Below are 21,581 nucleotides of genomic sequence, written 5' to 3'. Positions count from 1 at the left end.
ACGCGCCATTAAGTCCTCTGCTGCCCAGTGCATTCTCGTGCCTTGGGGTATTATTGCTAAGGGGTATAATCATGTTTATGGGGCCACTTTATTGAATGGTGAGATTAAATATACTAAACCTGAAAATGTCAGTAGGAGTATGAGAGCTTTGTCATAATTTTTGTGCAAGAACATTGGGACGTAAATGTCATGCCACCACGTAAAACTGGTGCGAATCAAGTTGCGACCAGCTGCAAACTCTTATCACCAGTACAGCAGCTGTAAATACTGGGACTTATCAGCATTAAGTACATAGATGGGAGCAGGTAGTATGTGGGTTTTTCCTTTCCCGGGAGGACCAGGTGAGCCACGCCGGGGTCATAAAACAGCAAATTATGTTTTAATGGTTCTGTACAACTGACACGCATGGGAGGGGGTGTGGGCAAAGCTCCCACCCAGCTGTAACGCTGCGTCTCACTGCAGAGCAGTGCTGCTGGGACCCGGCTCTGCCATTTGGTATATAAAACGGGCAGCATTTCATTTTATATATAATATATATAAAGATTATATATATAGTGTATATATATAAAAATCGGTAGCATATCTCTATATATCACCTAACCCGGGGGGAAAAAAAAATATCTCTGAATACAAGAGTAGGAAACGCTCTGAAATAACGACTTACGCACTGAGATACATCTGTATAGATACAGATATATAATGGGCAGCACCAGACCTTCCCGTTGCCCTTTGCCTTGCTGTCATTGCCTTGGTGCACAAGCCTTGCAGAGCTTCTTCTACCCTCCGAGTCATGAAAAAACCCATTTTCTTTCCTGGATTGAGTGATAAAAGTAAGTGTTGGCTGCATAAACCGGGTGTCTTTTTTGCCGGCTGTGTGCCAAAACTAGTTGAATTTACCGGTGTCAAGGATCCGACTCCAAACCTGAGTCGGCTTTTGGGCTTCCCGCCGACGCGGGTGCGTGGTACCGGAGGGCGCGGGGCTCGAGCGCAGGGCTGAGGGCCAGCCCGGGTGGATGGGAGGGTGTCGAGGGAGAGGGACTCGTCTTCCTCCGGGTAACGAGAGGCAGTAACGAGACCGGGCTGAATTCCTGCTACGGTGTTGAATGTGGTGGGCGATAGCACGTATCGATGTGCCTGGGATAATTAGCCCCACCATAAATCTCAGTAGCGCGTTCGCAGCCTTTTGTCGTCCCTTAGTGCTGGGGAACATTGTCTTTGTCTTGGGCTTGAGTGACGAAGAAGGCTTTCCCCCACGCCCCGAACCTCGCCGTGGTTAAAACCAAGCCCTGCGGTCGGTTCGGTCTTTGGGGGCCTGCACCCCCCGTGCTGGGCTGAGCTTTTACGCGAGGAGAAGCCCTGACCCTCGCGCCTCCGCGTGAGGCAGCGCGTGCGCGTCGCCGCGCATCGGCCGGGGAGGGAGGCTTGGCGGTGGGAGGAGGGTGGGGATACGCCAAACGCGGTTTGCGCTTCGGCGTTTCTGCTGAAGAGCAGGTCGGGCACCGGCCGCGGGTGCTCGGAGCACCGTGGGGTCGCGGCTGCTTTATCGAGCTTGGAAGTGAAAACTGGAGCCTATATATAACGGGTCTTGATAAGCTTGCTTTAATAGTGAGGAGGGGTTGGGTCAAAAATACCTATATGAGGCTGTGTAGTTTTTATATACAGATGTGTGTGTATGTAAGCATATATACACACATACCTAAAATATATCATATAGAGGGATATATAAAAGTATGTAAATACACACACATATAAAATATCTGTATCAGGCTACATAGATATTTTACGTGTATATATATGTATGTACACACATATAAAAATATCGATAACATACACAGAGACATATAGAAATACATATGTCATATCTGTATATATATACATATACACATGTATAAAAAGGAGATAAAAATATATATCAGGCTCTATAGTTTATATACAGATATATAAAAAGAGATACCAATATATCTATATCGGGCTATATCATTTTATCTATATGTATGTATGTATCTATTTGGCTATATTAAGGACTGTGACCTGAAGTTGCGGTTGGGAGGTTTGTTCTTAACTGCATTAGAAATGGCTAAATTTTAGGTCAACAGGAAAGACCCTGACTATGATATTCCTCCGGGAGCAGGTAGTTTTGCTGACTCGGCCGTCGTGCCCACAGAGGGACGGAGGTCAAGCACTGGAACGGGCTGTCCGGGGAGGTGGTGGAGTCACCATCACTGGAAGTGTTCAAAAAACATGTGGACGTGGCACTTCAGGACATGGTTTAGTGGGCTTGGTGGTGTTGGGTTGATGGTTGGACTTGATCTTAGAGGTCTTTTCCAACCTTAATGATGCTGCGAGGAGCAGTCCCTGTAGCGATGGGGGTGTGCTGGCTCGCGAGGAAACCTGAGGTGTAAGTTACCTCTCTGGAGAAAGTGAGTTTCTCTTTGCAGCTCACCTGTACTGACTCTTCATGTGGTAGTTCGAAACAAGGTGTTGCCGGTCTTGGTTAAACAGAATTAATTGGCTATTATGGCTTTATTTGAAAATTTGACTCATGACCTCTGAGTAGATGCAAGGATGAGCAGCTGTTTGCATTGCTCCCAAAGCTAAAGGGAGGAAACCCTCACTGCCTTGAACCAACGTGTCTCAAGGGCTTTTCTGGGGGAAATGTGTAGCTGCTACAGGTGCTTTGTGATAGAAATCACAGTTTGGGTTGGAAGGGACCTTTCAAGGCCATCTAATCCAACCCCCCTGCAGTGAGCAGGGACATCTTCAACTAGATCAGGTTGCTCAGAGCCCCGTCCAGCCTGACCTGGGGTGTTTCCAGGGATGGGGCATCGACCACCTCTCTGGGCAACCTGGGCCAGGGTTTCACCACCCTCATGGTGAAAAATTTCTTCCTTATATCTAGTCTAGATCTGCCCTCTTTTTGTTTAAAACCATTACCCCTTGTCCTGTTGCACAGGCTCTGCTAAACAGTCTGTCCCCATCTTTGTTACCAACCCCCTTTAAGCCCTGGCAGCTGCACTAAGGTTTCCCCGGAGCCTTCTCTGCTCCAGGCTGAGCCCCCCCAGCTCTCCCAGCCTGTCCTCCCAGCAGAGCTGTTCCAGCCCTCGGAGCATCGCTGGGGCCTCCTCCGGCCCCCGCTCCAGCAGGTCCATGTCTCTCCTGTGCCGAGAGCTCCACAGCTGGACGCAGGACTCCAGGTCAGGTCTCCCGAGAGCAGAGCAGAAGGTGACTCACCTGTTAATCCAGCTCCTCTTCGAAGTGGTGGCTGCGATGCAGGTGTACGGGCGAGCGCGTTGCCATCCCCCCCGCTTCCGCAGCCGTGCGGTGGCTCAGTGCCAGGGTTTTTCCTGTGCTGAAGAGCACAGGAAATTTTACAGTTAAGTTAACATGGTTAATTTTAGAGTGCGTGTACCTCGGTTGGAGCAACCTATGGATCTGATGCCCCTTACTTCCACAGCAGGTGTTGAGCTCATTACGGGCACTGCTCGTCTGCAGAGCTCCTTGGGCTTGTGGAAGGTCTTCAGTAATGCTGGTAAAATCTCCAAACAAAGGCCACTCAAAGAAGAGCGAAGCGTGGCTATTTGGGGATGGGAAAAGCTTTGCTAAATCTTAGATCTGCAATGCCGAGAGGCTGCAGACCCCCGTGCCTCACCTGTAGCACTTCTGCCCCACAGGCATCGACATCCTGAAGCTGGTGGCAGCCCAGGTTGGGAGCCAGTGGAAGGACATCTACCAGTTCCTGTGCAACGCCAGCGAGCGTGAGGTGGCGGCTTTCTCCAACGGCTACGCGGCCGACCATGAGCGTGCCTACGCCGCCTTGCAGCACTGGACCATCCGCGGGCCCGAGGCCAGCCTGGCCCAGCTCATCAGCGCCCTCCGCCAGCACCGCCGCAACGACGTGGTGGAGAAGATCCGAGGCTTGATGGAGGACACCACACCGGTAACGACGGGCTGGGCTTGGCACGTTCTTGTCTGATGTGGCACGGGTCTTGTCCGGCCGTGGCGAGCATGTGGGTGCGTGAGACTCTGCTAATAGCCAAGTAGCTGGACTCCATCTCCCCTGCCCAGAGCTCCTCAGGGGCTTTTATTTAAGCTTTACATTGCTGTCAAGCAAACCTTTCCCAAGGTTTGCTCAAAACCTTGTTAAAGTTTTGACAAGCTCTTGAGTCCCACATGTTGTGGTTTGCACGTGTCTTTGAAGGTCACCAGGAGGACCTGGTACTTGAGCCTTCATGCTGGGGATGCAGAGGAAAAAGCATCCCCCTTTAAACTTGCTCTTAAATGCTATAACTAAAGCCCAGGATTTTGTGGGAAGGGCCAAGCGTCCTTGAGCACTAATGTTGCTGTTGTGGACCAGGGAGTTGCTTCCTCCAAGGTGGAGACTAGGGGCATGGGGGAGTCCATGTGTGCTGTCCTCCAGAGTAGTTGCCCTTCTTTGGCAGCTCTGGGCTTAAAACAACCTGTCCCATATTTTGGGAGAATAAATAAATTGCTGCAGAATATCCTGCAGTAGGGTCTTGGCTGGGTGTAGGTCATTGGGAGGTGCTTTGGTGACTTTTGCAGGTTTTTTTGGCTACGCCTGCCTTACCTGTCAGTGTGCTTTCAGTTTTTTGGCTCTGATAATTGGGTGGCCTTCTGGAAGTGCTGGTAAAGGTGATGGATGGAGCTTCTTCTGAATGTGAAAGCCAATGGGATGACACATGGATGAAGGTGTGGATGGTCAAGGGAGGGCTCTTCCCCCTAAAGCAGTTGGTGAAACATCTCCCATTAACCTTAGCAGTGACCCAAACCCAAAGGGGAATGAGCAGGTGCCTGCAAACTTCTCTGGGAACTTGGTGGGGTCCTTGGTGGACCTTCATGTATAGCAAAGCTTGTGGGGCAGAGTGTTTGTCAGGGCAGGTGATTCCCAAATCCCATTTTGACCATCCCAGAATTCCCTCTGTAAGAGGGACCGTGGTCCCTTCACCATGTCACTATCCCGCATGACTTCATTTAGTGTACCGAACATCTGGGTCCCTTGTAATCACAGTGGGAAGTCACAGTTTTTGATGTGTTAGAAGGGGTCCAGGGCTTCTGTTTTTGAGAGACCCGGAGTCAGGTGTGTGCCAAGCATTGCCCTGTGTGTCCTGCCCAAATTTTGGTTAGGTTCACTTTGCCAGCTGCCCGATCACTCCTGCTCCCGTTCAGTTGCTGTTTTCTTCCTTCCAGCTCCCCTAAGCAGCATGTAGCTTTTTTCATTTCCTACCATGCTCCAAGATAGGGGTTTTTTAATATCAAAGATCGAAAAAATGAAATCAAAAGCCTGAGACAAAGCTATGGTTAGGAAAAGAAGAGAGGCAGAGAAGATTGTCATTTTGCACATGTGAATTAAAGTTGCCAGTGTGTGCAATGTCCCAGAAGGACACAATGTCCTCTTGCTCTCCTGGAGGAGGTAGTAGTAACCTCTGTCCTAGTTACTGCTTTGACTTTGAATGCTACAGCAAAGTGCTGGGCTAGGACATCAGATAAAACATGGGGCTCGTTGGTCAGCACAATGCCTAATTAACAGATTTGGGTTGTGTGGCGCTCAACGCTCCTGAGCATTGTGCTGTTTTGGCCAAGAGTATCAGGTGCTTCTTCTCAAACAGCACAAAAATGTGGGTGGCAGCTCCAGGGACAGAGTTTATCAGGTGACTTGTCGGGATGGTGTACTCCCAGCGATGGAGTAACCACGAGCCGTTTGCTCACCTTTGGTGTGCGTCCGTAACTGAAAATGCGGTGAGCCAGTGTTCCAGAGAACGGGCAAACCCAAGTCTCATGGATACTCGTATGCAAGTCTGCTGGATTTCCCAACCAGCTCTCCTGGAGGACACTTCTCGTTTTTTAAAACAGTGTATTGTGTTCCTCAGCATCCAGCAGTACCCGGAGCCTGGTGGTCCCCTGTGGCTTTCGCTTGTTTTCCTAGAAATTGGTAAAATTGGGTGGCTGATCTTTTGAGCGGGTGGCTTAGGTGGGTCCACATGAAAAATGGGGCTTGTTTCAGCAAAGGAGGTGTTTTTTAACAAATTCACCTGAGCTGACACATCCTCCTCCCCCATGCATCTGACTGGGCTTCTTCGGGTGAACATCCCTCATGCTCAGCCTTAGGTGTTGGCCCTTCCTCTGCCCTGAAGGTCCTGGGCCGGTTGCCGTGCTGAAGCAGCGTGTGGGATGCCAAAGCCCGAAAGCAGCCCGGGGCGCAGATTCGGCGCGGCAGCACACTGTGTGTTACCTGCTGGCATTACCTGCCGTAACCCGTCTGCCTCCTCTCCCGCTCCCGCGCTGTGCCTGCGGCTGGTGATGGAATGGCCCTGGGAGGGATGCGGAAAGCTGTGGGAAGCGGCTTCTGCAAGGGAGACCGAATCCCTGGAGCCTCGTGCCGGCGCTGAGCTGCGTCACGGTGGCCTAGACCGCGAGCGGCTGCGGCAGCCGGTCGCTCAATGCCGGGAGCGGGTGTTGAGGTCGATTTTAGGTTTGGGGTTTTTTTTTTTTTTTCTTTTTTTAATCTGTTGGTTGGAAAGCCTTTAATTAGAGCTAATTCAAGTTTGACTCTCGATGATTTGTCTGACCACACGCAGGCAAACCGCGGCAGTTTCTCCCCGTACCGAACTGGTTTGATCCGAAGGAGCGGGTTGCCCCGTTGGTGGCAGGCGTGGGTGCTGCGCTGCACCCCTCCAGCAACCGGCTCCGCAAAAGCGGTCTTGCACAAAAAACCCCCAAAAACCAACCAGAACAAAAAAAAAAGAGCTTTTTGTGCTGTGGAGGGAGTGAGGACTCTCATAAGCAACGCAAACGCAGGCACCCTCGCTATGGCCAACGGCGTGGTGACCCAAGCATCCGAGGCGTGCCGGCGTGTCCTAGGTGAGCCCGGGAGGGATGTGCGGGTGGCTGGGCTGCCCGTGATGCCTTTGGCCCTGCCCAGCATCCCTGGGTGCAAGAGAGGGGTTTCCCCATGGTCCCGTCTCATAAGAAAGCACCGACACCCCCAACTCAAAGCTAAAAGTTGTGTTAATGAGTGACGTAGCTCTCGGACAGCAAATCCGTACCCTAAACCCAGGCAGCCTCCCTTCACCATCCCACCCCACCCGCTATCACGTCCTTGTCCCAAATCTTTTATCTGGCGTCCGGCTTCAGCCTGTGAAAGCTGTGGAGGTGAAGCTGCTCTCTCCTCTAGCTCCCTCGGCAGCCTTTCGGTCTCCGAAATCCAAATATTTACACCCCCCGGTAGGAATAGGGGAGTTAATGGGAGTCTCTGGAGCGTTACGGTACGTGGCAGGAACGTTTTCCCCCAGGCAGGGAGCAGCTCCGCTGAAGACTTGCCGGCTTTCTTAGCTGCAGGAGATTATGCTGGTTTTGCATCCCGCTGAATAAATTTAGGTTAAAACGAGATTAGCCCTCTGAATCGCTTTGCTAGGGGTTTGTTGGGGTTTTTTCAGCTGATCCGGAAAATACAGCGAGCCCAGCGGCTGTGGGAAGGTTTTTTGGGGTGCGTTTAACTTGCAGGGCCCCTGTTGAAGGTTGGCCCTGGCCGTGAACGCTTCTCCAGCTCAAGGTTTCCAAATCCTCTCGCCCTTGCAGGCGGGCTTGCCGGGCAGCGGCGTGCGAGCCCGGGCGCTGTTTAGCGAGCGCAGGCACACCTCAAATTACTGGTGCTGACAACAACAAAAATAAGAGGGTGGAGGGGGGAAAGAGAGAGGTTTTCCACTGCCATCCCAGCAATTCTCCATTTTGGGGTTAAAAGCAGAAAAGTTCTGTGCAATGCAGGCGCTGGGTAATGGGATTTTTGGGGGTGCGTGGCAGCATTTTGCAGATACCAGGGGGTATCTGTGCTCTCCCGGGCTGGCCGTGTCGCTACCCAAAGTGTCCTGCTGTGAGCAATGCTTTGAGCTCTTACCTTTTTATTTATGGCTCTGCTGGCCTCAGCTGAAATACTTCAGGGAACGGATGGAAGGGAAGCGAACAGCCTTGCTCGGGGCGTTCAGCAGTGCAGCCTCAGCAAAGCTTAAAAAAAAAAAAAAAACAAAAAACCAACCCCACCAAAATTACTAAGGGAGATGATGCTGAATATGGAGAGGGGGAGGCTGCAGCCCTGAGCCCGGTGAGATTTAGGTCCATGGCTAACTGCATGCCGCTGATCATCCTGGGAATCAGCAGATATGCCAGGGCTGGGTTTTTGGGGGGTGCCAGAGGAGAAGAGGATGTGAAAGCAGCCCCGTGTCCAGGCACGTGCCTTTTTGCTCCTTTTCTTCCTCTTTTGCAGGTCAAAACCCTGGGGGGGTGTCAAGAGCCTGGAGCAACATTCCCCAAATCCAGCCCCTGACAGCTCCTGCCCATCCCCTGCATTTCCTCTTTTGACAAAGCAGATCTGGGCTGGACCCTGTAATTAGCAATTAGTTTTGCACTGCGTTAACCTTGCGCCTCGGCGGTGGAGTGAGGGTGAAGGTGTTGGGTGGATTTCCCAGCCGGGGGGGGTGCGGTCCAAGGGCTGGAAATGCCCAGGCAGCCAGCAAAAAAAGCCAAAATTGCATGTAATTTTGCCTTCTGGACTTGCATCCCGGCTTTATTTGAGGCATAAAGCTGTAGGACGAAGTGGCCAGTGCCCCAGGGAAGGGGTAGGGCTGGTTGGGTTTTGCTGGAGCGAGCATCACTGTTTTCCTCCAGGTTTGCTCTGAACCATGAGTTGATTTTCAGCAAACTGAGATTGGGTTTGAACCAGGCTGGGGAATGTGCAATAAACAAAAAATTAATACTTTATGAAGTTATACAAATATAAATAACGCAAACACAAAAATAAAAACTTTATAGTAGATGCAGTTATGTCTGAGTTTTCCCTGCTGTGGTAGTCACATCTCCTCGGGTCCCTGTATTTGCAGTGTAAAGGGCTTGGGAGTGTAAGATGAAACTAGAAGACGGTGCGGTTATAATGAGCCAAACTCAGTACTGACTTACGCAGCCTGCAGTTGAGTTTGGAAACTCTTCATCACTGCTTCATCAACTCTTCATCATGATTTGAGTAGAAAAAGTGGGCAGGTAAATCCATAGAAAGGAGAAGCCACCAGGAGCTCTCATTGAGATGGTATCTCCTGCTGGAGAAGCACAAATGGCTGGGTCGGGTGGGGAAGAGCTGCTTCCTCTGTGGATGGCTGCATTTTGGTCTTGGCATCTAAACCCGCCCCAGACCTGAAGTTGCCCATCCTGTGTCATGGTGAGGTGTGACTCCAGTAGCTCTTCTCCAGGGCTGCCTTGTGTTGAGGGATGCCGGCTCCACCACGGCAGCAGTGGCCGAACGCTCTTCTGAAGTCTGGCCGGTAAGGTGAAGGACACAGGGAAGACACTTGGTCTTTCCCACCCCAGGGTGCTGAGCACCCTCGTGCCCTTCCCATCCTGGCGAAGGGGTTGCGTCCAGCTCGGCAGCGCCTGCGCACCGTCGCTGTGTCTCTGCCGCCTTGGCGAGACCTCATGGCCTGGCCAACAGTGTTTTGCCTTCCAAGGTCTGGTCTGCCCTGAAGGTGACCCCCAAATACCATGTGCGCCATGGAGCCGCTCACCTGGGCGGATCCTCCCCGTGCCGCCGGGGACTGTAGCGAGAGCATCCCCCCGACACCCCCCGGCCTCCGCAGGGCCGCCGCCCAGCCCGCCCTGCTTCGCGTGCCAGGGCTTCTCCCGAATCCCCTCCAGAGGCCTGACAGACCTGGGCATGGGGCTGGCGTCAGCCGGCTGTCACCTTTCGGCAGGGAATCCGGGAAACGGCCGCTTCGGTGCTAAATTTATATCCCCCCCGCCGCCCGGGCAGGGTGCACAGCCACACTCCTGCAGGAGGAATTGCGGGGGAGCATCGCCCGAGGGAGGTTTGGTTTTTGGGTTCGGTTTTTAGTGCCTACGACTGCTCCTTCCTAACAGCAGCTGCCGTTCCTGTTTGCCCGAGCTGAGCTTTTATTGCGGTGCAGTAAAACGAAGGCAGAAAATGGGACCAGCCAGTTCAAACAGAGCTGCTGGGAGCAGCTGTGAAAAGGAAACCAAGCCAAGCCTATGTCATCTTCTGCACCCATCCCCTTCTGTCCCCCTTTCTCCCTAGTAGGAAGGACCTGCAGATACCCTCAGCGGCTTAGAGCATCCTCCCAGATGCTCCCGGGCTGCATTTGGGATCCAAGAGGGTGTCTGTGCTTGAACCACATCCTAAAGGGCTGTGACTACACAGGAGCTTTTAGGATTTTTTTTTTTTTTAATTTTTTTTTATTGGTACAGCAAACCTCTTGCTGCAGTGCTCAAAAAAATAAAAGTGGGCAGAGCGCCCTGGTACGAGGGACCGGTCACGGGAGGCTGCCGCCGCGGCGCGTTCGGTTTTCACGCAGGACCGTGCATCTGACAGTCTCCCGTGTGTCTGTCTGTGCAGGTGCAAATGCAGCCTCAGTGGCAAGCGCAGGACCCCTGCAACGATGGCGGCAAGGTGAGAAATGCGGTGGCTCTGGGAAGGCAAAAGGGCTGCAGAGGGGTTTTGGGGTTGTTTGTGTTGTTGTGGGTTTTTTCCCCCAGCCAGAGGTCGGTGACGCTCGCGCACCACCATTACAAATAGGAATGGCCAAGGCGGTTTGAAGCAAATGAGTCACGAGCCACAAATAGCGTATTTTTACACCTATTCCACAGGCTTCACCTCGCAGCAACCTTTTGCTTTCCCCGGCCTTTCAAAACCCTCATTCCCACTCGCTTTCCTCCCACGGTTTAAACATTAACACGCGCCCGAGCATCCTGTTTGCTTTGCCTCAAGCTCGCAACCGTTCAGCTCTTTGGGAAGCTTTGGGCTCCCGGGACGCCTACAGTCAAACAACCTCGGGTGATTATTTTTTTTTTTCCCTAGCATTGCTTTAGCAGCTGTTTAATTAAACTCCAAATGACTCGCACGCTTCTGGGAAGGGTTTTTCCCCTCTGCTGGGAAGGCAGAGCTGGGACAGCTGGCGGCTCCCTGCCCTCCCTGTAATTGCTCCTTGGCCGTCGGGCCCTGTTTTGGAAGTCAGGAGGTGGGTTTGTGGCTGGGTATTAAATAGATGAGTTGCACGGGGAAAAACTAACCCCTAAAGCCTGTTTTTTTTCTTTTTTTTTTCTTTTTTTTTTTTTTTTTTAGAGGGGAAATTGGAGAGGGTCGCAATTTGGAAAGCGGCCAGCCGCTGTTCTGGTCCCTGCCCTGCTTGTCCCCAACAGGCGACAGGTCGATTCTTGTCGATGAGCTGTATGGGAAGGGGAGTTTCAGAGGAGAAGGCAGATTCTTTTAATTAAAAATTAAAGCTGACCTTTATTTTTAACATGCCTATTGCATAACATGCTGAGCTAGAACAAATCCTCCCCTGTTTATTTCCCCCCCCCCCCATTGAAACCCTTTTATTCTACCAGGAACAGGCTTAATTTAATGTGAACTAACGGGCGTCTCAGCAGACATGTGATTTGTGGGTGGCAAATTCCTCGACATGGATGAGGAATGCGCAGGCACATCCATGCCGGCGCAGAGATGGCTCAGCAGCTCCTTTTCCCACAGCCTTTAATCCGAATTTTGCCTTTTAATCCCTGGGTAGTAGGCAAAAGCGTGTTAGCAGGAACAGCCTGGTCTTCCCTCCGTAGAAGGAGAAAACAGGGCTGCAAAACGCTGTTGGGAGAGCGGTTTGCACGTGGACAGGGCTTGCAATTCTGCTCTGTGGCAGCTTGAGCAGGGATGCGGCGTTTGGGAGGGAGTTAAATATTAGATGGTCCTTAAAGCAACCCGCCTGGGGGGACCTGGTGACCTGCAGAGGTGCCTGAAGCTGCCGGCCAGGGGTGTGGGGGTGCACCCTGAGCCTCTCGTCCCTGCAGGGAGTGGGAACCAGAAACGCTCTGCTTGAGATTTGCACCCCGAGGGGATGCTGAGAGACAGAGGAGGGTGGGCAACGTTGGCTGCTGCCGCGCAGGTGGGAAGGAGATGCAAGAAGGAAGATGCAGCGCACGGTCGAGTTAGGAAGCGGGTTCACGCCGGCACCCAAAGGATGCTGCTTCCCAGTGGTGTTTGCTGCTGCCTGTGCCTTCGGGACCGTGGAGCCGAATGCTTGCCCTGGGCTCGCATCAGGGTAGCAGAAAGCAAAGGCACTTGGGTGACGTTGTGGTTAACGCCAGCCCCTGCTTGTCCTTCCCGGCCCTGAACTCGGAGTCTGGTGGGGTGGATTCCTCCATCACACGTTAATGGGGTGCTCACGGGAGCAAGGGCGAGACAGGGAGATCAAATCGTTAACTGGAGGCGTTACGGTGCGGCCGGTCACCGGAGCGTGTGGCAGTGGAGATCCCCGAGGGGTCTCGCGGCTCTCGCCCTGCAGCTTCGGCACCGGCCGGGGGCACGGAGCCGGGCCATGCCTTGCTTTTAGCAAACCGTAGCTGTGGAGCAGGTTTTTTGGGGGAGCTTACCTGCTTGGGCATCATCACCGAGAGCTGTGCTTTGGGCTTTAATAACCTGAGGGCGAGAAGGAAAACCAAGTTCAAATGCTCCGCTGTGGTTGCACCGTCCTGGTGCTGCGGCTGCTCCCACCGAGAGCAGGGGTTGCGTTACCCCTCCCGCCTGTTGAGCCCTGACGTGCCAAATGCCAGCACTGATGTCCCCCCCAGGTCACCTTCAGCGCCCGCTCTGGGTCAGCATGTCCCCTGGGAGGGGGAGGCCACCCGAATGCGGGGACCGCATAGGCTGGGGTGTGTTGACAGCCCACATGCAGATGGTTTTGAGTGCGAGCCCATCGCATAGCATCCCCCCTCAAGTTAATTTTCCCTCTCTTTCCCCCTCCAAAGCTGGAAGCTGACAGACTGGCGCTGCCGGTGAGCCCCAGCCCGCTCAGCCCCGCGCCCAGCCCCAGCCCCAAGCCCCCTGAGGCGGCCGTCCTCACCGTGGAGCCCTCTCCTTCGGAGAAGAAATGCTTCTTTGTCGACGAAGCAGAGCCCCTCCTGCGGTGCGACTCGACCTCCAGCGGCTCCTCCGCGCTCAGCCGGACGGGCTCTTTTATTACCAAAGGTACCAAAATCAGCCCAGGGGAGGTGGTGGGAGGGCTGACGGGATGCCCCAGCATGTCCCCTGCGGTCGGCACGCATGGCGGAGCTGCCCAATGCGATGGCGTTAGAAGTAAATAACGGGAAAACTGGCTCTCCAGGATACATTTATCAGCTCCTATTCCAGAGTGTCCTCTTAGCAAAGATGATACAGTTGTGAGAGGGGGAAACGCCTTTGAAGGCTTTTAACTCTTTGAAGTGCTGCCAGAGAAGTTGTAGCATCCCTAGATGTTTGAGGAGGTTTCTCCTAACTTTTGCCCCATGGGTTACTGCATGAGATGGAACCAGAAAAACATCATTTCAAGACTGAATTTTTGTTTTTCCCATCCTTGGTCCTGCTTGCTGCAGTGTGTGACTTGGGATGTGACTTTAAGGGCCTCAAGTTGCACCAGGTGACGTTTAGATTAGATATTAGGAAAAAATTCTTTATGGAGAGACTGGTCAGGCATTGGAACAGGCTGCCCAGGGAGGTGGTGGAGTCACCATCACTGGAAGCGTTCAAAAAACGTGTGGACGTGGCACTTCAGGACATGGTTCAGTGGGCATGGTGGTGTTGGGTTGGTGGTTGGACTTGGTGATCTTAAAGGTCTTTTTCAACCTTAATGATTCTGTGATTCTAAATCACTGTTAGTCACACACATATGCTACTTTTTTGAGGGAGTTTAATTTACTGCATTTAACTTACTGCATTTAATCTGTAACTTCTGATGAAGGCGAAACACTGAGCTCAATCCATCTGCCAAATTTATGCTTGGGTGTGAAAATGAAGCTGACCCAAGGAGAGGAACTCAAAAGAGCAGTGTTCAGCTGTTTTGGCTCCCCTCCTGCCTTCGCTTTTCCACCTTGGCCATTCAGCATTTATAAATGCTGTCTTTGCTCTAGCAGGATCCTGGGTTAGGTGCCTCTGCCGTGCTTCTGCAGCTCTGACTTCTCCATCTTCTCCCCTCCCTATCGCTCGCCACACTCCACCTTTTGCCTCCGTTCTCCTCACGGCATGTCCCTCTCCAGAGGTGGCAGCCGGGGGTGGACCAAGGTCTCCAAGGAGAGCGAGCCCTGGCTAGTGGAGGTTTCCTGAGTGGGTTTCTTGACCACCCTCTCCTTTCCTCCTACAGAAAAGAAGGACACCGTCCTGCGCCAGGTGCGCTTGGACCCTTGCGACCTGCAGCCCATCTTCGACGACATGCTGCACATCCTCAACCCTGAGGAGCTCCACGTGATAGAGGAGATCCCGCAGGCCGAAGACAAGCTGGACAGGCTATTTGAGATCGCCGGAGTCAAGAGCCAGGAGGCCAGCCAGACCCTCCTGGACTCTGTCTATAGCCACCTTCCCGACTTACTGTAGGCCATGGCTCACCACGCACTCTCCGAATATCCGCTAGAGCTAGCTTGGCACTCGTTAAGACGAACGACAATACGCAGGCAGGTTTTGTTGTAGAATATATGGCCAGTATTTTCGTTGAGGTGTCCTTGGTTTCTGGAGGGGGGGCGGTTTGCCAGCGTTGCACCCCTCCACCTTAACTCTTATCGCTCAGTCCAAGTCTTCGCACCCTCTGACCCCGTCCTGAGCCTCCTTGTTCTCATTCCAATCAGATCAGTCAATGCACTTTAAAAAAAAAAAAATGCAGTTAACGAACTAAAAGATCACGAATCTGGTGTAATTTAACACACTGAATTGGGGATTGCTCTGTAACCCACTTCTTCTGTCAAAGCTGTCACTCGGAGTGACCATCTCCCACCACCTCCCTTCGCCTCAGAGCGGTAAATGGCAAAAACACGCAAAAAAAAAAAAAATCGTTGCTGGTTACCGTCTCTTAATGCAGCTAAGCTTCCCACCCGAGCTGACTTTTTTTTTTAAATGTACTATGGTATAGCTCATATCCATTGCCGAGATTTTACTAGCACGGTTATTTATTGTATGGTTTTCACCCGGACAACGCATCGCGCTCCTGTAAGCTAAAGCAGAAGCTCTTTAAAAGCAAAGCAAAGGGTCAGTCCCACCAACCTTCGAGGCGACGAAAAGGTCCTTTGCCGTCAGTCGGATGTAAGGCGTTGCCTTGCCTTGCCGCTTGCGGGAGCAGCAGGGCCCCGGAGGGAGCCGGCGCTGGACGTGGGGAGGCGAAGGCGGCCGCCGGTGGTCCTGCTCTCCTGGCGCAAGACTCCAGCCAAGCTGCGCTTTTACACTCGTGTCTCTTAGTTTTTATACAGACGTGGCCGACGATAGGTTCTCCGAAGACCTTACCCGGTCTTAATAGTATCTTCAAATCACACTTCACTTTTTATTAAAAGAGGTTGGGGGGCGGGGGAAAAAAGCTGCATCGTAAGAATGATTCTATTTGCAACTATTACGCTCCCGTAACGAACAGTCTGTACTATGCTCAATTCCAAGACATCATGATATGGGGGTGGTGTGTGCCGCCCCGTGGGAAGGGGTGGGAGTGGGGGAAGAGGGGAATGAATCGAAAAATTGCCTTCCAGTGTACTAATTTATTAATAAATACTAGGTGTTTGTTACTTGACATGATTCTGCGTTAACCTCCTTAATACCTCCTCTGCTCGGGGACACCGGGGTTGGAGCAGGGGCTGCTCAGGGCGTCAGTGGCAGGTGAAGAGGGAGATTTTGGGGCTTGGGGGCTGTGAAGGGGTTGTCTCCTTTAGCTTCAAGGCCAAAATACGATCGCTTTCTGTTGCCGGCGCTGCCCTGAGTCCCCACGGTCGCTGCGGCCGGGGGGATGCTTCCCTGCGGGGAGGGTCCCCGCGCTGAGCCGGGCTGGGGGACGCGTTAGTCCCCGTAGCGGGGAGCGGCTCAGGTGGCTGATGGGGCTTCCCGGGCTGGTTTTTGCGAGCTCTCGAAGGCTTTGCAGGCATTCTGGCGGGGCTGGAGTATTAATTTTCCAGGATGCAGCTGCTGTGCTGAGTCACGGCGTTTCAGTTGCCCTGTTATGTTACCAGTGTCCTTAAAGTCTCCGCTTCCAAATAACTCGTCCCTTGTTATTCTGTCTATGAATGAAAACCTTAATGGCACAAATGCTTCTGCTTTATAATACTGTTATTTTTTATACTTTTATACTTAGCTCCAGAGTGTTCTCTGCTAACTAGGGTACTGTGTTTTCCTTCTGGCTGGCATTGAAAACTGCTGTTACAGGACTGTACGTAGGCACAGGATTAAAACTTTTCAACACACGACAGATGACACTGTGCAAAATAGCAAGAACCTTTCTTGGGAGCGCTGGGGTGGGGTTTTCCCTCACCAGCAATGAAGCATTGAGCTCTCGGTGGCTGCAACGCATCTTCAAAGCATCACGAAGAAATCGCAAGCGTGGCTCGTCTGCCTGGCATAGACCAGGTTGCTAAAAGCAGTATTTTGAGGGGGAGCCCAGTACCACCCTGTTGGCAAGTGGTTTGGTTTTTTTTAATCTCCGTGTGGGGAGCGGCGGTGGCTGCTGTGGATCCGCGGGGGTGAGAATTGGCAAGGGGAGGGAAGGTGTGTGATCGTGGGCTCCATCAATAGCTTGAGGCAAGCACAAACCGCCGGCTGTGAAGCGTCCTTAGCAGGCTCTCGGAGTGAGTCCGGCTGGGAAATTGGGGATTTGGCCTTTTCTGGTGGTCCGGGGGCTCCCAGCTAAACCCACAGGTTGTAAATGCTGGAGCCATCGGCCCCATCCTGCAGCTCTGCTTCCCCTCCCGGCAGCCCCTCGTGTTTTCTGATGGGGTTTGAAGATAAAAGTTAAAAAAAAAAAGAAAAAAAAATAAAAAAAGGTCCTGGGAGGAAGGTTTAGCAGCCAGGAAGCGGGCATGTCGTGGCGGTGCCTCGGCCAGGAGAGGCTGAGGAGGCACGAGGAAGCGGTAAAAGTGGGCGCAGGTGGGTCCCCGGGCTGTTGGGATGCATTTAACTCGTCCTGGTGGCAGGTCGTGGGACAGGCCAAGATTGGGGCAATCCTCGGCTCCATCTGTGCTGTGCTCGCTTCCAGCTTCGCTCCCTCCTTTGCCCGCACCTGGATCTTGGTCTTGTCCCTGGCTCCAACGTTTCCTATTGCTGAGCTGTGCCCTCGGAGCAGCACTGTGCCGTACGCACATGTGTGCGCGATTTATTTGTTATATATATTTAACAGATACAAATATTATATATCGATATATACTACATAAATATTTTTCTCTGTTATGTTATTTTTCTATTTTTAAATTATTTTGTCGCTACGTATTTATGTAGGCGTACAGTACACAGATTTTGTGTATCTGTGGGCGTGCAGGGGAAGTGCCCGAGAGCAGCTGAGCCACGCGTCCAGGCAGTGTATTTCCTGGCGCGGTGGGAGGTGTGAGGAACCCCCACCCTCCCTCTGAGCCGGCTCTTTTACGCCGTAAGAAAATAGATCAGGCAGGTAGGATCGATGGGTCTGTGACCTGGAGGCATAACTCCCTCCATGGGAGGGAGAGACTGTCCTTGTCCTCCCGCGTGGCATCGGGGAGGGCACAGGAGACATCGGGGACCATGCACAAACCTTGTGTTTGCTCCTTGTGCTGTCCTCCCCCCGGGGACAGCCGAGAGGAGGGGGTCCTGGTGCTGGGGGGGGCCGTCCTGGACTAAACCGGAGGGGACAAAGCGAGATGAGAGTGCAGCCACGCTCCCCTGCTCTGCTGCTGTGGGCATCTTCCACCAGGGCAGAGACCGAAATTTCTCATGTAGGTCGCGGGAAACATCGGCTGCTCCACTCCTGCTTGCCGTGGGCTTGGACCTGAGGTGTGAAAATTGGATCTCCCCCCAAGGTCATGGTGTTTGCTGGGACAAAACCCTCCGGAGATGCTTCTAGCGAGGCCGGGCATCCTCAGGGCTGGATGGCTTTGCTGCTCCAGGGTCTCTTAATGCCTGCAGCACAAATGAGGTTTGGCAATTATTATTTTCATCGTCTTTTTTTTTTTTCTCCCATGAATTACAGACGCTCCCTGCAGAAGGACAAGGTATCTGGTGCACTTTCCTCCTACCCCAGCCCAGCTGGAATTTATCCTAATGGAGAATTAATTGCAACCCTCTGGTGTGGCTGTTCCAGGTTGGAAAAGCAGCCGAGGGTCTCGTGGGAGGTTATTCAGCCCTCTGGCTCCTTTTCCTCAGCTAATTGCTGGTGAATTGCAACACAGTGAATCATCTGCGCAGCCTTCGTGTGAATAACCTGCGGGGAGGTCGGTGGCGATGCCACCCAAGGATGCCCCGCGGGCTCGGTGTGGGATGTGGGGGTTTTTTGGGGGGTCCGTGCCCACCTCTGGGGGTGCGGGGCCGAGCTGTGCAGCACGTGGGATGGAGGCACGTCGGCACGGGGAAAATTTCACACCGAAATCCTCCTCTGGCATTGCTTGGCCACAAGCTTTATGTCCTGAAGGCTTTGTGGCTGGTTTTTCTTCTCTTGGACGTTGCTCCTGCAAGTACCGCGACGGGGAAGTTTCCAGGGCAACTGGGGGGAAAAGGGAAGATGGAGGAGAAATAAGAGGCGTCGCTCATGTATTCACCGAGCACATGCCGGCTGGTGGCACCCCCTGAGGTGTTTATCAAACCAGCCTTTATGACACGGCCGCTTCTTCACCGTGTGAGCATTTGACGTTTGCAGTTTCCTTCCTACTGCTGTAATTTAATTTTCCCTTCCAGCTTCCCTCCCTTTCTCAAGCATTTTCTTAACCAATATAATCCTGGTTCAATAATCCAGAAAAAAAATATAGTAATTATATATATATTATATAATATATATTATAATGCAGAAAACGGAAAAAAAACCCCAAACAACTAAAATTAAACCAAAAGCATCCGTATAACGTTGGATCAGCTGTTGATGAAGGTGCTGGCCAGCAGCTCAGGCAGGGACTTTGTGGGGTTCCCTAAACTTGCACCAACCTTTCTGCGGATTTAGGTGCTGCTACAGCTAGGCAATGTTCTCGTCTCGGTTCTTCAGGTGCCTAAAATGCTCTTGGGAGTATCTGGCTGTGAAGTCACTTAGGCGATTTTAGAGATCTTCCTCTCTCTGCTGCTCAGATTTGCTTTGGCTGTGTGATTAACCCCTAACAGCAATCTCGTACAAAATCTGAAGCTAGTCTTTCCTCTGATACTTTCTGGGAGGAAACACAAGTTTATAAAATGTTGCAACCCTGTGAGTTTTCTTTTTTTCATTATTTTTAATTTTTTTTTATTCCTTTTTTTGTTTGGTTTTTTCTTCTTACTTACCTGACGCTAAAGAAGGAAATCTCTTGCTTAGAGCATGACAGAAACCTTGGTAACCCCCACATAAACTTGCGGTGGGAGATCTACAGACACAAATGCACAAACTACAGCACTTTCCCGTTGGGTCATTCTTCCCCGGATGCTCGTGAGTCCCTAACCTGGGGCCCTCACCCTGGGAATGGCTGGGAAAGGTGTGGAGGTGGAGAAGAGCCCTAGGATTGACCCTTTTCAGTCCGAACATGGGGAATAAGCTGCCTCGCACAGGCAGGAGCTCCTTGGTCAGCAGCAGCAGGTCCTGGTGGGGAGCTGAGCCAGACAGGGCTCAAAATTTATACAAATTTTAGTATAAAAAGTGGGTGGTTAGACCACAGGGGAGGATGGGGGAGATCTACATTTAGGTCCTCCTAAGCCCAAGGGGGGTGATTTAACAACCTCCAGGCCAGGCGTCCTCTTGTTTTCCTCTGGCAGTCTTCTACCCTTGCAGGTCCATGGATCCAGCTTGAGCACCAGGAGCGCAAAATGCCCTTTTTTTTTGTTGGAAACATCATCGTTCTTCGGCTCACCTCACCCCTAGCCTCAAAACACCTTCCGTCCAAGATGAAGGACTTCTGTTTCACTGTAAAAATCAGGCATGTCGTCTTGTTTTCTTCCCTTCCTCTTCAGTAGCAAGTTTGGAGGGGGTTGAGGTTGTTCATCAGGAGTTTGGGGTCTTTATTAAACTGTATGGAGGCCCTAAGTTGAAACAAGAGAGGGCCCAGGCAGGTATAAGGAGAAACTTTTCCACCCTGAGGACAGTAGAGCAGGTCAGAGAGGTTGTAACCAGATAAAGCCACAAGCAACCTGGTCTGACCCCAGACCTGTCCCTGCTTGAGCAGGAGGTTGTGCTGGAGTCCCTTCCAAGCCCAGTTATCTATGGTCCTGTAAGTTACGGTGCAAAGTAATTACGCTTTTTTTTTTTTTTAATTTTTGTTATTTAAAATTGTTTGATTCTTGAATATTATTATGAGGCAGCAGAAAGCACCTTCCTCAAAGACAGGTCTCTCTGGATTCCTACCTACCTACCAGCTTGGACATCAGCAGTGAGCCTGTGTTTCTTTCAAAGGGCTTCACTGCATGACAGATTTTCATCCAGAGCGCTCTGCTAAATACCAGGAACATATTTTGCTGAGCTCCCAGTAGTGCAGAAGATGCAACCCAAACCTAGTAGCTGCCTTGGGCCTTCCCAAGCAGTGCCTGGATCCTCTGGGCAACAAAATGGCTGTACACCTTGGGCAGAGCACCGGCATGTGAGATTTGTGCCCTGCAAAATAAAAGCAATTTCCAAATTAAGCAGTTAATGGGATTTAGGAAGAGGTGAGCAGCTGTATCCGAGAGGAATGTTTCTGGAAGGTATTTTCCGAAGCTGTAGTTTCACAACACAGTGACTCGGATGGCAAAACCAGCCGAAGGACCTCCTGCTCCTGGGTGTACCACTGCACCTCCATGGTGTTGTTCACCTCCATGGTGTGGTTCACCTCCGTGGTGCCAGGACAAGCTGTGTGGGCACCCCAGAGCATCCTGGACTAGACCATGGAGCTCAAATCGGCTCCATCTCTGAGATCAAGGCATAGTGAACCAGTGGAAATAGCCGGAAGAATAACTCCATGGGATCTCTAAATGTTCCAAAGCTTTACTCATACTTCAGGATCATTGGATAATTTAGAACCATCAAAGTAACTTAAACGGGAAGGGACCTTTTAAAATCACCTGGTCCAGCCCCCTTTTCAATGCAGGGACAGCTCCAAAACTGAATCTACTCTCAAACTGAGATCAGGTTGCTCAGGGCTGTGATCAGTTGAGTTTTGAGCATCTCCAGGGATGGAGACCCCATATCTTCTCTGCTCCACCATCCAAAGAAAAGGCAGAATTTTCTACTTTCACCCCCCATTTTCGCTATGAGAGAACCAGGTTTGTGTATCACAGCACATGAAACAGTCTCAGTGGAGGGTCCCCTGTATGAAACTCAGTGTTGTTGGAGTGGTCCTGGGCACAGCCTGGTCTTCCCGGCAATTCCCAGGCACGGTGCTGGAGCTCTCTCTGGCTGCAGACCACTCCAGACAGCAGCCTGAATTTGGCCACCCCATCTAGGATGACTAAGAGGGTCAAATGGTGTGGACATCTTTTTTTTTTCTATCAACAATAGTGTGGCCAGCAGGAGTAGGGAAGTCATCATGGTCCTGTACTCAGCATTGGTGAGGCCACAGCTTGAATCTTGTGTTCAGTGTTGGGCCCCTCACTACAAGAAGGACGTTGAGGTGCTGGAGCGTGTCCAGAGAAG

At 51.9% G+C, this 21,581-nt stretch overlaps 1 protein-coding gene across 1 annotated transcript in view; it reads left to right on the top strand.

The window, feature by feature from the left end:
• The window catches only part of TNFRSF21 (TNF receptor superfamily member 21), a gene marked incomplete at its 5' end in the record, with an annotated part of 34,926 nt that extends 19,869 nt beyond the window's left edge, over positions 1-15,057 (top strand). Inside the window, 4 exons of the mRNA XM_081997997.1 lie at positions 3,672-3,937; positions 10,409-10,462; positions 12,811-13,030; positions 14,178-15,057. Of these exons, the coding sequence (XP_081854123.1) occupies positions 3,672-3,937; positions 10,409-10,462; positions 12,811-13,030; positions 14,178-14,407 (770 nt within the window). The 3' untranslated portion in view covers positions 14,408-15,057. The remainder of the gene's footprint in view (positions 1-3,671; positions 3,938-10,408; positions 10,463-12,810; positions 13,031-14,177) is intronic.
• Positions 15,058-21,581: the final 6,524 nt, after the last annotated feature.

This window comes from Phaethon aethereus (genome assembly GCF_964289735.1).
Source record: "Phaethon aethereus genome assembly, chromosome: 3".
Lineage (NCBI taxonomy): Eukaryota > Metazoa > Chordata > Aves > Phaethontiformes > Phaethontidae > Phaethon > Phaethon aethereus.
This window is presented reverse-complemented; position numbering and strand designations above follow the sequence as displayed.